Raw genomic sequence first — 15,754 nt, forward strand, 5'->3', positions numbered from 1 at the left:
GCACTCAAGTAATCAGTTGTAGAGTTTACACTGAACACGGTTTATATAAGGGAAATCATTTAATTATTTAATACCAACTAGGGATGCACCGAAATGGAAATTCTTGGCCGAAACTGAAAACCGAAAATGCACTTTTGGGCCACTTTCGGTGGCCAAATATTCGGTGCATCCCTAACACCAACAGTGGTGATTGTGGTGATCACTGGTGCTGTTTTAAGAGGGATGGTCATGATAAATACTGTTGTTCAAATTTTTGTAGTAACAGCTGCTTTTGAGTAAAAACATCAACTATGAACAAGATGAACTTTATTAAAAACACTTATTAATACAAGACTTGAACAGAGATTAACAGCTTTGTTAGCAATTTAGCGACGTGTGTATATATAAAAAGAAACTTTATTAATGACATGAATGTGCAAAGAATGCATAAATTACTGAATGGAAATATGAATTTACTTGTATGGAATTGCTGTGGAATAAAAAAACAACTTATATTTACATGTAACACCATATTTTTTTAAAAATTTTCTATCAACACTTATTATACCCTCTGACACTTTAATGTGTTAAATATGTCATGATATTTTCCAGTATTGTTAACTCTCTTTAGATGAAGCGAATACAAACATTCAGCTCTCAGTAGAAATGCTTTGCCATCATTCCTTTTCTTAATTTTACCCGTTTCCTCTAACATGTTGCAATATAGCTTATGAACAGTGACTAATGCGGAGTCTATATATATATTTATCCTTATACACAGTTAAAAATTCAACAGTTTGAGAATGTCTAGTTAACAAGAGTCATTTATTGACGAAGGCTTTTGTCTTGAAATGTCCACTTACTGCCACAGCGCCGCTGCTTATGTAACCATTGGCCTCTGATGAGGTCCACTGCGGAGGCGGGGATTTAGCTGAATGGAGGCTACTGAAACAAAGACTGAAGTGTCAGTAGAAAGATCAGTACATGGGCATCGTTTAACTCCATCCGTCCACGGTTCCAGCTCAGATTTGATATTTAAAATCATCCAACGGCATCGACTAACAGCTGTAAAGTGGCACCTTACTGAACCTCCGGAGCCACTGCCTCTTTATTAAGCGGCAGTATTGTCAGATCAGGACTCTGTAACTGGATTGCAGCGTTAACGGTTGTCTTTGTATTCCTTTTCATTGTCAGCCTGCGGGCTTCAGAAGCGGCTGAAATTGAACGAATCTTCTTGTGCTCTGAAGAAGAGCTGTGATCCGTGTGGAGGCGCCTGCAGGTCGTTTCTGTTGGGAAGAGCTCTTGCTGTGGTTTCGGTAGAGAAGGAGTTGTTACGGGATGACTGGACATTTGTGCTGAAGGTACGGGAGACAGCTCGAGGTCAGCGCTCTGTGTCGCAGGAGAAAGCACATCGCTTTTGTCTATGTTAGAAATGCTACACACAGCATCAGATGACGTCTCGCATGACGGCTGAGAGGACGGACACGTCACCAAACGTAGGTCTTGAGGATTTGACGTGTTCTCCGTGTTCCGCTCAGTCTTGGTGATCAGATTCCAGTCTTCACGGTTGAAGAGTTTTCTCTCCTGATTTTTGTGAAGAGCCATCAGGGAGAAGCAGCGCTGCAGCAGGTTTGGTGCTGTGTGTCTCCTCAGCTCCATGCAGCTCTGACTCCTAGCTTTGGGAAGACGTCCTGGGCTGAACAGTCTTAAGCTGCTCTCAGGGGCTTTAAGTGAGGGGAGGATACAAGGCAGGCATCTGGGTTTAGTCTGGAGAGAAGTCTTACTCTGGCTGGTGGAGGTCGGGGGCAGGGGGAGGACGGGGTACTCTGGGGACGAGAGGTGGCTGGACACAAAACCGGACGAAGACCTGCTCATGGATGAAGGTGTCTTTTTGTCCCTTCCTGAAATAAACAAGTGAAGTGTGTGCAGATCGTGCACGTGTCAAGTCAGCTGTGACATGTATTTGAGTCGAGCAGAACAGCAGCAGAGCGCGCAGTGTCGGAAGAAAAGCGGCTACTGCGAGAGGTCGCCCAAGAGGAGAACAGGTTCACGACGAAATGAAAATGTGCGCCAAAATGAATGATGGATGAAAGAAAAAGAAGCAAGCGGTCAAGTGTGGTAAAGCATGGAGCAGTTTATTCCTCACGCTCAACCATGACAGAAGCACACTTCAGAAAATGCTGAGACTTCAGGCTTTAAACCGGCCGCACTTCACTCAGAAGTGGCTTTAAATTTGAGTGTTAAACGTTTTAAGGTACGGCCTCTGCATTTTAGTGCATTTACAATTATACAAAATGCCATACTTCAACAAGTATAATTATACTATTAAGTAAATATCTTAATCCCTCTGCGTCGTGCAGTTTTCAGGCACATGATAAAATATTGTGCAACATTTTTTTTTTTTACTGGACTAAAAAAATATACACACAAACAGCAGAATCTTAAGAGAAATACACTGTACAAGTGACTTAACGTTGCTCTCCAACCACATGACCTTTTGACATTCAGAGCCATCATTTACAGAAAGCACAACCCTTTGCATTGCAACAGTACGCAGACTTAAGCCAGACCGGACAACCACAGAAAGCATGATATACAGTAGCTATGAATAAAGCAAGCGCTCACGGTAAATATGTACCACGATTACTGAGAAATTTTTATTTTTTTAAACTAATTAAACCTTAAGTTTATTTAAACACGCTTATCACACATCGCTTCAACAGTCACTATTTTCAGCAAACGCAAAAACCACCACACAAGTCGCAGATGCAGGTTTATCTGTGAGTCGACCCACAAGCTGCTGCACATATAGATTCTCTGATGCCGTGAAAAAGTCACCGCCCATTTGAACATGAAGTGAAGTTAACTTGCTAATAATAACCTAGAGTTCTCTCTCTCAGTCTTGCAAAGAAAGGCAAGTGATGTCATTTCTCAAAAGCGCTGAACATACAAAAGTGGCTGCAAAACGGTTTGATTCACTGATGCAGAAGAACAGAAGAAAGTATGACTATGCCTGGAAAGATGCAGTGTAGAAGTAGATGAGACAAGAGCAGAGTCTTTCCAGAAGAGCATGGATTTTGGTGGCTTGGAATGCTTGAGCATCAAGAAGGACTGGAGACCACGAGAGTCTTTCTAGAGCAGGATGAGGCAGAGGAGGGCTGAAGGAGAGGACAGTGTTTTCACAGGCGAGTCAGGCTGTCATTACCGTTCTCCAGGTTCTCGTTGCTCTCGTAGCAGCCGGAGTCCCGCGGGGAGTCTCCCAAGAGTCCGCGCCTGTCCAGGAGCAGCTTCTCCTGTGAGCCTCCTGACTGAGTGCTTCGCTCTGGGTCGCTGCTTCCTGCAAGACACGGATGCACCAACAGGGGGCAGAAAGTCACATGTTATGATCTCAAAGGAAAGCTGCTGTGAAATTCTCTATTTTTAAGTACGTGCAGACCTCGTAGCTGGAAATAACATATCCTTAAAACAGGTGCAAAAACATACATAGATTATACACTATGTCAAGAAAAGGAGTCTCAAAATCTCTGAGTAATATATAGTCTGATTATAGAAAAGAATATCTATATATATGTGAAGGCTACAAAGTATTTTGGAGTTTGGCAACGGAGCAAATCTTAAATTTGGCTGACGTGACCCTGGACGCTTGATTTGTATTTGACAATGTGTTATGAGCCATGCAGACTTAACACACTGCTGTATACCTGACCCACCGTCATACTCTTGCAGCAGCTCCACGGCGGTGAGCAGCACAGCTCTGTGTTGAGGGTCTTTGATGTTCAGCTCGTCCAGGTCCTCCTCCTCAAGCAACTTGAACGTGTCCAGATCCTCGTAGCCGTTAAAAAGGAAGGTGGGAAGATGCTCCTGTGGAGAGGAGAGGACGCATAAACAGATCGATAAAAATCTGTGGGAGGAATTCATTTGACCACACGCGCGCTCGTCCAACCTCGAAGAGCTCAGGTGGTTTAAACTGTGGTAACCTGTAAAGTACGAGCTCCTAAACCATTTCCTAAACAAGAAATGCTGTCAAACATTTGCAAGTTTGACATTTTTATTTCCTTTATGAGGCTATAGCTATCAGACAATGAATAATGTAGCTTAGATAAACCTCACAAGCATCTCATATCTCATTTGATCAATCCACACAATTACAGTTGTGGTAATTCAACACATAGACTTGCTCCATCTGTGTGGCAGATTTTCATCACCCTTACTCTGAGGTTGATGCGATCAAGCAGTTCCTCCACCGAGGTGGGTTTGGGTTGCCGGGCCTTTCTCCTCCTGCGCGTCTTTTTGGGCTTCACCTCCTCCTCATTCAGAACATCCACATAAATGAACTTGAAGGTGCCGACTTTACCGTTGAGCATCCCCATCCACGTACCCATCGGAGGCTTACTGATGATATCGATGACATCCCCAATCTGCAAAACGAGGCCAGCAAAACTTGAGTTTCTGAGAAAATATGAGTTCGTCTCTTTGTATTGTGTGATTTAATTTGGTGTACCTTCAGTTTGAGGGAGTCGGTGTCATAGGGACTCGGGGTGAAGTCGGTGTGAACAAGAGCGCGTCCACAGAAAGGTCCACGGTAAGGCAGCTCATCTTCCTCTCCATCCTCAGACTTCACACTCTCTCTGTTGCTGTTGGAGGAGTCAGTGGTGCCCACCGTCTGACCGCCTAGGCAAAATCACAAAAAAAATAAATAAGTCAAGACCAGAAGCCTCAAGGTGTTTTTCAACCTGCCTGGTGTGTTAGAAGTTACAGTTTTCCAAATACAGCCAGACCAGAATGTTTAGACTACCTCAAAGGCAATTTAAAGTGGTGTTCCAAAGTTAAAACAAACACTAAGACTTATAAGCACGCACACCCACATCTGTAAACCCATAGACTTACTCATGGAACTTTGTCCGCTGAGAGAACTCCTCAGGCTTTCCACCGACCCTCCTGGCTTCAGTTTGGCTTTCTCCAAAGAGTCACAGTCTCTCTGGGGCGAGTGAGGGCAGCTGGATGCGCGGTCTGGGCTTGACTAGGATACACAAGGATGAAAAATGATTACCTACGACTTACACAGCATTAGTAACATGTAGAATTATGATACAAGTAAACACTTCTAAAACAAACCTGCTCAGAGAGAGAACAATGGTATCTCTTTGAAATGTGTTTTCTCATGGTTTCTTTCACAGACTTGACCTTTCTGCCCAAGGAGATACGTGACGTTTGTGGAGACTTAACACAGTCTCTTCCACCGCCATCTTCATCTTTGATCTAATTTCATACACACAGAAGTAAAAGTAAACACGGTTAAAGGTGTATTTTGACCGAGGTGAAAGAGTCAAGTCAAAGTCAAGTCAAAGTCAGCTTTATTGTCAATTCTGACACGTGCAACACATAACAGGATTGAAATTACTTTCCTCAAAGGCCTACGGTGCAGCAACTTAAAGACAAAATGTACAAATATGAAATGTAAAAATATAAGGAAGATATATATATATGTATGTATCTACATATACATACATATACACACCCATATACATATACACATATATACTACACGCATACATACCTAAAAAAAATAGTAACAAAAATTTGTTTGAGTACAGTTACTCACAGTGTCAGTGGGGACCGTGTGCACCAAGCGGTTGGTCAGGTCAAATCCACCGAAACTACAAGCTCTCTGCGAAAAAAGAAAAACAAAGCAACTTAAAATCAGGTGAGATTTCAGAGCATGAATCTAGACATTTATAAGCTGCAACACGGAGCATGTTAGGCAGCAGGTCAGGTCAGAGCCAGTGGCCGAGCTGTGAGACGCTAACAGGGAGAAAATAACTGACTGTATTATACAAAAATAGAAGATGGTTTCAAAGAGTTACTGAAGAAGTTATTTAAATTTAACAAGCATTCCATGCAGGCACTCAAACCGTGCATGAAGGCTTCGTTGCAGAATGACATCTGGAGGGCGTTTGTATAAACCAAATATAGAGCCTGTACAGGCAGGACAACATTAAAACAGGAACAGGACAGGACATTATGTCAGTGTGTGTCTGAAACTAGATCTTCAGTGATAACTGAGACATTTTTAGACACTTGGGAATTTAGAGATTTCCAGGGGCTTTACATTTATATCAGCCTCGAGCTAGACTCTGTTTAGAGGATTGGAGGATGGCTCTAACACTAAATAACACATTAGAAGTGAAACGTGCTCATTAAACAGCAGAGGAGAATTAACAACACAGAAACTATGTTCCTTAAACAAAGGCTCCTCTGTACTCACCCCATTGTGGGTGAGTGGACTGAGGACCCGGTGACGAAGCTCTCCATCAGTCACTGAGCGTGCAATTTTGGTTTCCGCATCACTGGAACCCTCCACTTCAGAAAAAGAAGAGCCGCTGCCTTCCCCTGCCTCCCTCACCTCCCCTAACACGGTGGCCTCCTGGTGAACAGGACTCCCGCTGCACTTGCCGAAGTTCTGGAAGATCTTTTGGCTGCTGCAGGTGTCCAGACTGCTGGATGAGGGGGAGGTGGTGAGGCTGTCAGAGTCCCTGTCGTAGGTGAGTTGTTCATGTAGAGCTGAGGCCAAAGAGTCCACGGGACAAACTGAAGGCTTCTTCTGCACACCTGAATACAGAGAGATGCTGGCATCTCCACAGGGAAGGTCATCTACATTCAGGGTCTCTATGGGGGACAAAGAGAACGGATAAAGTTATATGGTCATATAGCCACAGGCATCATGTTATCTATGGCCAAAACTATGGGAAGATGACTTTTTGAATAAAACCATTCTTGCATCTATGGGTTGTGGTGAGTGTCTCATTATTGACCTGCTGTTTCAGAGCACTTAAATGTATTAAATTTTTTATGTCAGGGAAAAAAGCAATGGTCTATTCTTCAAAAACACCTTCTTACACAGACTTTACCTACAGTGAAAACACACTGTAAATACAGTTATTACTGTACATCTTCTCAGTCAAACAGTAATTAGATTTAGCACAGTTACTGATGTTTTCCCTAGAATCTACGTGACATTCAGCCTTGTGGTGTCCCAGGTGCACTGCTTCCTCTTAATACTCAGAGTACTCTTTGTAAAAACACCTGCAAGGTTTGGAAACTTTAAAATACCCATGAATTTTAGCTTCATAAAAACTGCATCAAAAACTAGGGCACTAAAATGACATTGCCATTTATTATGCTTTTATCTGACACTAGTTTTAGTACCATCTGCTCCAGGCCTCTTAGACTCGTCAATCCTGATCAGCTTCTTCTTCGCCTTCCGAGTTGAGTTGACCAGTTTATGGAGCCTCTTGAACGTCACAGATTCCTCTTGTTCAGTGTCTGACACGTCGCAGGGCTGACAGGAGAGATCAGTGAGAGCTGCATTATAGAAATCTAACAACAGAGCTTTGCAGGTAAACACTATAGGGTCTATTACAGGAGATGTTACTGGACACATTAATTACAAATTTTTTTTAGTTCTAGCAGTTCAGCTTTGCACCTTCTGTTGCAAGTACCTGCTATAGAAACCACTTGTAGCTTAGTATAACTCTGTGGTAGGAAACCACAGTGATGACTGTGAAGCCCATGCAAAGTGATAACCCATATGCTCTGCGTGACAACAGACTAAAAAGGAATTTCTATGCACGGGAAAACAAACAATTAGTAGCTTGAAAATCCCCTTCACAATCATCAAGTTAAAATGTCAGTGTTATATTTGAAGACTCGTGTCATACGTGACGATCTGCCGACCAATACACCTTGCAGTGTGTGTATCTAAAAATACTCATCAATAGACGAAATGACAGATGATTTTACAAGATAAAATTCAGTGTAAGTCTAAGAACTGTCTATAATTAACAGGGGGACAACAGAGGAAGAGGTACATCACACGAATAGAGGGAAAAATATAGCGAGAAGCAAACACGCACAGAGCAAAGAGAAATAGTCATCCAACAAATCTGAAAAATGTGCCCTGAACCTGAGCCCCATAATCACCCCACCCATGCATAAAAGAGCTGCGGCCTGCATAACAGGGCCCTGTACTGAATCCACCCGCTCACTACAGCACAATAGGGGGTTAGCGCTTTGACTGAAATGAATAGAAGTCCGCCCAGTGCCATGCAGTTGGGAGAGGGCCCTGAGCTGCAGGGCTTTAGAGGGGCCCCGGTTCACTGCTGGGACAGGGACAGAGCGAAAGAGAGAGGCACTGTCAACAGCTCAGCAGCCTTGGCACTGGTCAATCTGCTTAGCACACCGCTTGAGGTAGTGATTCAGCATTAAAAAGCAACTAAAATGCCCTCAGAGCTTCGAGACTTACGTTGCAGGGTAACAACTCATTCGTGTTGGGACTGGAGGCGTCGGCCCACTCCGTCAGATCGGACCTGCATGTTTGTTTGCTGTGTGTCTCGAACTCCTTCAGCTGTGACAAAAAAATAAAAAATAGGATCCTGTTAGTTTACCAAGTAGGGCTACAGTATACACCCTAACCCTCAACGTCAAGTGTTGCAAGGGATGCATGACTTCGTACCCGTGCCAGGGCTTCCTCTATAGAGATCATGTTCTCTTTCACCATCATCATCAGCTGAATACGCTCCTCGTCGCTCATGGTGATTTCACTGGCCACAAAACCAACATCATCACCTGCAAAAGAAATGTTATAACTAACTGAATGGCCTTAAGAAATATGTCAAATAGAAAAAAATGGAGCAATGTTGTTGTTTTTAACATACCTTTCGAAACCTGACGCACCACTCCCTTCGGTGACTTTCGTAAACTTTGCCAAAAAGACTTGCTTTTTCTCTTTCCTTCCCATTTTCCTATTAAATACGACAGGTTTAATAGGTTTAATAAAGCGAAAACCGCAAAATCTAATATAGTAACTCCACAAAATAAAGCTAAAATATTCACAGTACAGTGAGGCACAAAACATAAAACATTTAGGATTCAAAGGGTTCCCTACGCACTGTCATTGCGATTATGAAATAAGAACTGCGCTGACTGAACAAATCTAGTAGCTTTTCTGTGAGACTATTTTTCTGCAACATCAGTGGAGAAGAGTTAGATCAATATAAAGAGAAACAGAAGAACAGCTTACCTCCTGATCCATCATCCGAGCTGGATTTATGAACAGGAAACCTAAAAATCGAATGAAATATTTACTTCATGTGACATGTTCAAACAAGGAATCAAACCCCCGGACAGAGCAGTACCTCTTATCCAACGTTATTTTCTTCATTTTCCCTGCTATCCCAACATTTCCCTCATCAAGTCTCTCTACCCTCTCGACTTGCGTCACGATCGAAAAAAATAAATAAAATAAGTATCACAAAAGCGCACTGTGCCTCATGACACTAGCATCACAGCAGAGCCAAAACAAAGTAGTCAAAACGGATGAAATAGACTGGCTGCTCTTGGCTGATGAACAAAGGTCAGTGCTCTCCGGCCATCGCTGGAACAATAGAGCCTTTTTCTTGTCTAGTTAGGGTTTTGCAGCAGCAGCAGCAGCAGCAGCACGAACGTGGCCTCTGCATTCCCTGCACACTTGCACCCTCCCTCTTTTCTCTCTCTCTCTCTCGCTTCATCTCTCTGGACTGTTTGCGTGTCTTTCTCACAGTCTCTCACTTCACACTTCGGTGTATCAGTCTGAAAACAGATTCAACCTTTACTTTGTGTTTTGCAAATAGGACGTCAGTGAAATTTGAATTTTCGGGCCTGCTATCTGAAATAACTGAATCCTTGCTTTACCATCATGCTTTAATGTCTTTGACATATCTGAAGTAAAGATATTGATTGAATATTGACAGGATTAAATGTTTATATTCAGCTTGAAATGACAAGTTGGACATACCACAGGTAAAAGCAGAGCTAATTTAGTCAGTACTACACCTTCACATTGTCGATCTGTAGATGTTTAAGCATCATAGAGAGAAAGGCCAGCATTCTTTACCATCTTTTTTTCCTTTACCATGGAAAATAACATTAAGACTGCCCCTGCACTATGAGAGCATGAAATCTTTGTCACCAACTATTAGTAATTATTAAAGATGTTTGAAAGTGACAAGGTAATTGTAAAAAAAAGTGTAAACATATGTGTGTTGGTTTCCAAAGAGGAACCTTTACTGCTGCTGATAGTGGTCTCCATCCTCCTCCTTCCACTGTAACATAATGTCTGGAGGGCACTTCAAACTGCCACTAGAGGGCAGTGTAAATTTCCTGTTAACACTAGTCAAACACGTGGTTTTACACCAGGAGTTTCATCTCCTACCCATGCTGTGAATAATAAGAGGTTTATTCACAACAATAATTAAATGCAGAGGGGGAAAAAAAAGGATAATGCTCAACTTGTCTCTTTAACAAAACTAATCTAATCGATATGTCTTATTAGTCACCTAATCCTCTAAATCAACTTTGGCAAAATATGACTAATAGTAAAAACCCTCCAAAAGAAACAATGGAGGGAAGGAAGGAAGTTCGGAGGTCACCCAGAAAAGAAATGCTTCATAAATGTGACTTGGGGGCACCAGGAAACAGAGGAAATGCACATGTACACGGGGGCGACGGAGATAATACAGGAGAGGTAATCGTGGTTCAGCTTCCAGGAATGATATGACTTAATAGTGTCATGAATAAATAGTGGATAAATAGTGGCTACCTAGTGTGTAAACGCTTCACATTATCTGATAAAGCAATAGCCCCAGCCATATTATTATGTCAGATGCTACTTCCCATCACTACCCTTAGTCTTGGGAATTGTTTTTGTACACATTAAGATAAGATAGTTGGAGATTTACCTTCTTTCAGTCTCTGGAGTTGACGTGGTACTACTGAGTCCAAGGGATTCCTTAAGGAAATAAAAAACATCTGAATGACTAAGTCACAATTTTCCCAAATTATGACACCACATGGAATTAACGTGGAGTGTAGTGATAATAATGAAAAATTTCAGTCAGTACATATTTTGCATATTTTCTAACTTGGTGGCAACAAAATCCACTCTTGTCTCATTCCGCCACATTTCGTGACCTATTCCCAAACAGCCTCAAGGCCAGATCTCTGCATCACAGTCGGTCAAATGTTACTGTGTGGTCTGGCACGTTGCTTTTGCTCTGGATAACCATGACAAGGCGATTCCTCGGCCTCTTATCAGTCTGTCTGCTGACGCACGGAGAAGGAAGTTGCCTTCTCCGGGGGTCTGACACACTCGGAGCTGCTCACTCACCTGGATCTGAGAGCGGAGCTGCAGTGATGTGGCCATTGAGTCAACCTTTCCCTGAAACACAGGGGAAGTGGAGGAGTAAATTATAGTGTCATCATAATATAAAAATAGACATAACATCCATCTGACTGAATCAGCCAGTCCAGATTATGGGATGACAGGGATGGGTCACTGGCTGGGATCTCTGTGATTGCTGGACCACTACCTGGCGTTTGAACACATCTACATTTCACGAAGATTGGAGAACATATTTCAGCATATTAATAAATAAAACATATATTTTTAATTTGACATTTAGTCAAAACATAAGTATTTTTATTAAATTTGACAAAAAGACATTTTTACATCTATACTTGAGGGGCCATTTGTAGTTCTAATCGCAGCTAGAGAAGCACTTGGTACAACTTGTACGACTTGAGGTAAAGACTTCAAATCAATACCAATCTCATGTATATAAGAGGTGAAACTGCTGGCTGGGGTAATCCAACATATAATGTGGGATTTTGTGAATCTTTAAGGTACAGGAGGGCAGATTATGTCACCTTTTGACAGAGCTAGTGAGACTAAGCTAGCTAACTTAATACTGGCTGGGCAACTCTGAGTGACATCAATCCTCTCATCTACCTCACGAAAGCAAATAAACATATTTCCCAAAACTTTCCCTGCGATAAATTAAAGAACTCAGGAACGGATGTAATCTCAATATGTAAACGCTGAGCCTAGCTCTTATCTGACAAGAAAAACACAGACAGACTGACGAGACAGTTTACCATCTCTGCGTCTTGCACTACTTTGCGTTTCCGTAGTTCCTCCATCCTTTCACACACGTCGCTGAGGGAGGTGCCGTAATACTGAGAGTACTCCTGAGCCAGGTCATCAAGGTTCCCCACCGAGCCATCCTGCAGGAGATAAAGAGGGAATCAAACACTGATATGGCCAGAAACCAGAAGAGGAAAACGACGTCCCATAGAGATTGAGCAAGATGCCAAACAGCAGGCAGACACTGTAAACACTGACCGCTGTCATGATAAGCCATTGTATTCGACATCAGTACTGTCACCAGCGACACAACCAGGCAGGAAACACTGAGATAAAGCACCAGGAGAGTAAAAGCATCAGAGGCATCCAGCTGTGATATTGCCTCTGTCTTCACCAGCTTGTGGTCTTCCTGCCCGGTGACCCCTACCACGTTCTCAGCACTCCTCAGACCTGACCCCCGGGGGCCAGAGGAGGCACCGTGTGACGCAGCCGGGACGCTCGCTCTGCTCTCAAAGTCATCAGGAGTTGACATGAGAGGCCTCGGTTCAGTCTACCGTAAATCACAAGAAATGCAGTCACTCGGTCAGATGACTCTTTGTCCTGACACACAGCACACTGTCCTGGACCCCTTTTGGTTTCCTTCAATTGTAAAACCTGAACGTTGTGTGCTTTTCACGGTGTGGGAAGAACACAAATCACAGACAGAATGCTGAGTTTTAAGATTTAGTGGCCTCTGGGACCAGAATCAACACATGTGGATGGTTTTCTTGTCAGGGGAGTAACCACAGATTTATACTGAAGAGGGATTTTAAAACAGATGATTCTAACTGTCAATAAAGACAAAAATATCAAACCATTCAACAGTCTGTAGTCCAATTTTTTCCAACATCTGTATTCATTTGCAACCACTACATTGAATTTTTGAGTGATGCTTACGTGTTGCATGTTTTAGTGTCTACGGTAGCTTCAAACCGAATATTTTCTTTCAGATTTTAAAGAAAAACATGTTGTATTTGTGAAAATACGAGATTGGTTAAACCAGCAATGAGCCGTTTGATATTGCCACTTGACATTAACATTAAAACATTAACACAGTAATATCAAGTTGTGTTTTTGTTCACCTGACAGATGTAAATGAAATTCTTTTTAACTCTGTTTCAGTTTCGTTAGCGCTCGAGTTGATGGGAACTTTTAAGGTGCTAAATGCTCCACCACCTTCACTGACCGGTTTCTAACTTTGTCTGTGTGGTGTCGGGCTGGAAACACACAGTGGGCTTTTAGAGGTTTTTGAAAACAGTTGAAGCGGTGTTTAGGAAATGATGGTGTGGGGACGGTGAAAGTAAACCAAAGGCAAAGTTGCGGGGAGGAAAACCAAAACAAAAAGGTGAAAGACGCTCTAAAGAGGTGAAGAGATGACGGAAACTGCAGAGCAATTCTTTGTGGGCTTATCAGAACGAGCAACCACTTTACATGTTCATAGTTAATAATCATGTGATCTAAAGCTAATTATTATTATGATTGTATTGATTTTGGAGGCAGCTTATTCAAACTGAGTGAGTTTTAGAAAGTCTCTTATTAAAAACAACTCGCTTTTAACATCTATCAAAATATGAATGTTTCCCTGAGTGGGCTACAGCTGAATTAAACGGTGCATTAAACACACCACTTGTCATACAGCAGTCAAGTGAGAGTTATATAAGAAACTCAAGACACAGCAACAAAACAAAGACACAGTAAATAAGGGGACTGTCTAGTGGATATGTAGCATTTCAACAAGTAGAGAGACACTTCATCGTCTCGAGTCAGGACTGGACGTACACACACAAACTGCGTCACTGATAGCCACTGTGTTCATAAATCGTTTCACGCGTTATTATTGTTATGATGCTTCGCCCAAGCCGTAGCCCGGAGGTATGCAAATGAGCCAACTGAAAACAGTCCGCTGCAGTGAAAAGCAATACTGTGGGCTCACTTGTCTCGTGTCATGATAGACTGTGACTGGCTCAACTGTCCAGAAGAGAGGCCCATTCATTTGGTAAATGACATGCCCCCGGGTCGAAAATGGCCTGAAAATCTGGCTGCTTTTCATATAGTTAAGAAACAAGGCTGAGGCCGACTGAGGAGCCGTGCACTGTGCCTGGCTGCAGCAGCTCTTCTGCCTCCGACTGTTACAGATCCACATAAACAGCCTATTGTGACACGGCCACATGATATTGCAGCGCGCCCTGAGTGCTTATTAGACACGGCGCGTGTAAACATCCCCGTTACAGATGAACATAAAAACAACTTGAACATATGGAAAACTGAGCGACCTAAACGTTCAGTAAAATAAACAACGGGCTCCAGTTTGAGGACGGAAATTCTCATAAAATGAGAGTCCTGTGAAAACTCCATCTTCAAATGAATGGCGTCTGGGGCAAAACTACATCATGAGACATCAACCACAGAGGCTTGAAAAGGAGAGCGAGGGTGTCACATTTCTTAGTCGCTGATCATCTCACAAGCAGACAAAAGATCCATGTACCCCCAGGGCGCAGAGTGCCTAATGAGTGTTTTTACAGCTCTTCTGTCTTGTCTCACCCATTTAGGCAACCGGAGCAGGGTCACACAGTATCAGAAAATAATTTGTTGGAAGCTGCTTTGAGACCTGTTGTTTGCAGATCTTGTTTCAGGTGTCAAAATCAAAGTATCAGGGGGTTTTAGACAGTTAGAAAAACAATAAAACATAATTTTCAGTGACTGACAACTTCTTTAACACTTCTTTAATCTTTAAATATTTAGATATAATACATTTTTGACCTACACTAGGTCTGTCTGAAACTATATTCCAGAGTATAACATCTGGACTGGTGCAGCACCGCAGCATTATTGTAAAAACTAAATGATCTGTAAGAGAAAAGTGAGTATATTTATATCTATTTTATGGCTGGATTTCCAAAAGATATTGAACGCGTACTTGCTAAATACGTTTCAATCAATGCAACAACTTAAAACAAATGTCAATGTATAGTTTTAGCTCAGCAGAGAACACCCTTGAGTTAAAAACATCACTGACTGTGCCATGAAAGACCATTCTAATAAAACAGAGCGATGTCACAAAAAGACCATGTAAGAACAAAGCACTGACTTGTCTAAAGTTTAAATTAAAGTCTTCATTAATTGACTGCATTAGCAATCAAAACCACAGAGAAATGTGAAGAATGCAAGCTGTCTATGAAACAAGGCTACATAAAATGAAATTTCCACCCAATTCATCTACAGCAAGCTACCAGCTCTAACCATAGGTCCACATTCCAGCAGAAACATAAAAATACACTCACCACAAACAGGCATCTGGCTGCCAACGACGTCTACCCGGCAGTTGCGCTTTAGTTTTACCCCAGTTCTGTAAGTGAAAGCCTCCGTTTTCAAACTTAACTCAGTTTAGCGAGTGGAGCACAATACATCCTGAAGTGAAGGGGAGGGGGAGATCTGCGCGCATAAATTAGAGGGAGCCTGGTCGAGCGGAGGCTGGGGGGGAGTTGCAACCACATATGACGCTGGTGCTGCTGGGTGGGGAACTCCGCTCACTCCAGCTGTGGCCCACAGGGACTGGCTGACTCACATGTTCAAATAAACCACTACCTCTTAGTGCGTGAAAGTGTGCCTGCGTGTTTATGTCTGCAGTGGAGTTAGAGAGCGGTGTGTGAGGGAAATGTCTTCACGAGAAGTGTTGCTGGTCAGTTGCCTCGCCCTCTGCTGATAGGGACGTCTGTCGATCTAAATGCTACACATTTGTACAAAAAAATGTAGATTAGATACAACTAAATGCTAGCC

The 15,754-nt window shown here is 42.6% G+C and overlaps 1 protein-coding gene across 4 annotated transcripts; it reads right to left on the bottom strand.

The window, feature by feature from the left end:
• Positions 1-89: 89 nt before the first annotated feature.
• Positions 90-15,310, bottom strand: LOC311505330 (SAM and SH3 domain-containing protein 1-like). 4 transcript variants are annotated; one of them, XM_084568837.1, is made up of 18 exons: positions 15,259-15,310; positions 11,950-12,078; positions 11,183-11,233; positions 10,755-10,804; positions 9,059-9,099; positions 8,694-8,780; positions 8,492-8,604; positions 8,282-8,383; positions 7,186-7,318; positions 6,245-6,645; positions 5,582-5,647; positions 5,095-5,238; positions 4,867-4,999; positions 4,481-4,650; positions 4,191-4,397; positions 3,690-3,840; positions 3,185-3,316; positions 90-1,880 (listed from the first exon to the last, which is right to left on the bottom strand). In XM_084568837.1, the coding sequence occupies exons 2-18, from the start codon at positions 11,992-11,994 to the stop codon at positions 1,060-1,062; spliced, it is 2,847 nt and encodes a 948-aa protein (XP_084424963.1). In that variant the 5' UTR covers positions 11,995-12,078; positions 15,259-15,310; the 3' UTR covers positions 90-1,059. The 4 variants fall into 4 exon arrangements, with proteins under 4 accessions (XP_084424963.1, XP_084424964.1, XP_084424962.1 ...); XM_084568838.1 differs by lacking the exon at positions 15,259-15,310 and having other exon boundaries at positions 11,950-12,229; XM_084568836.1 differs by lacking the exons at positions 11,950-12,078; positions 15,259-15,310 and having other exon boundaries at positions 11,183-11,423.
• Positions 15,311-15,754: the final 444 nt, after the last annotated feature.

This window comes from Chelon labrosus (assembly GCF_963514085.1).
Source record: "Chelon labrosus genome assembly, chromosome: 20".
NCBI classification, from domain to species: domain Eukaryota; kingdom Metazoa; phylum Chordata; class Actinopteri; order Mugiliformes; family Mugilidae; genus Chelon; species Chelon labrosus.

What these genes read in the sequence shown, in the direction of transcription:
- LOC311505330 (XM_084568836.1), bottom strand. Translation starts at nt 11,299, where the DNA reads ATGTTATGTCTATTTTTATATTATGATGACACTATAATTTACTCCTCC. An exon ending in AGCTCCGCTCTCAGATCCAG is followed by an intron (nt 10,805 to 11,182) that starts GTGAGTGAGCAG and finishes TATTTCCTTAAG; the next exon opens with GAATCCCTTGGACTCAGTAG. An exon ending in ATTGTTCTCTCTCTGAGCAG is followed by an intron (nt 5,000 to 5,094) that starts GTTTGTTTTAGA and finishes TGTGTATCCTAG; the next exon opens with TCAAGCCCAGACCGCGCATC.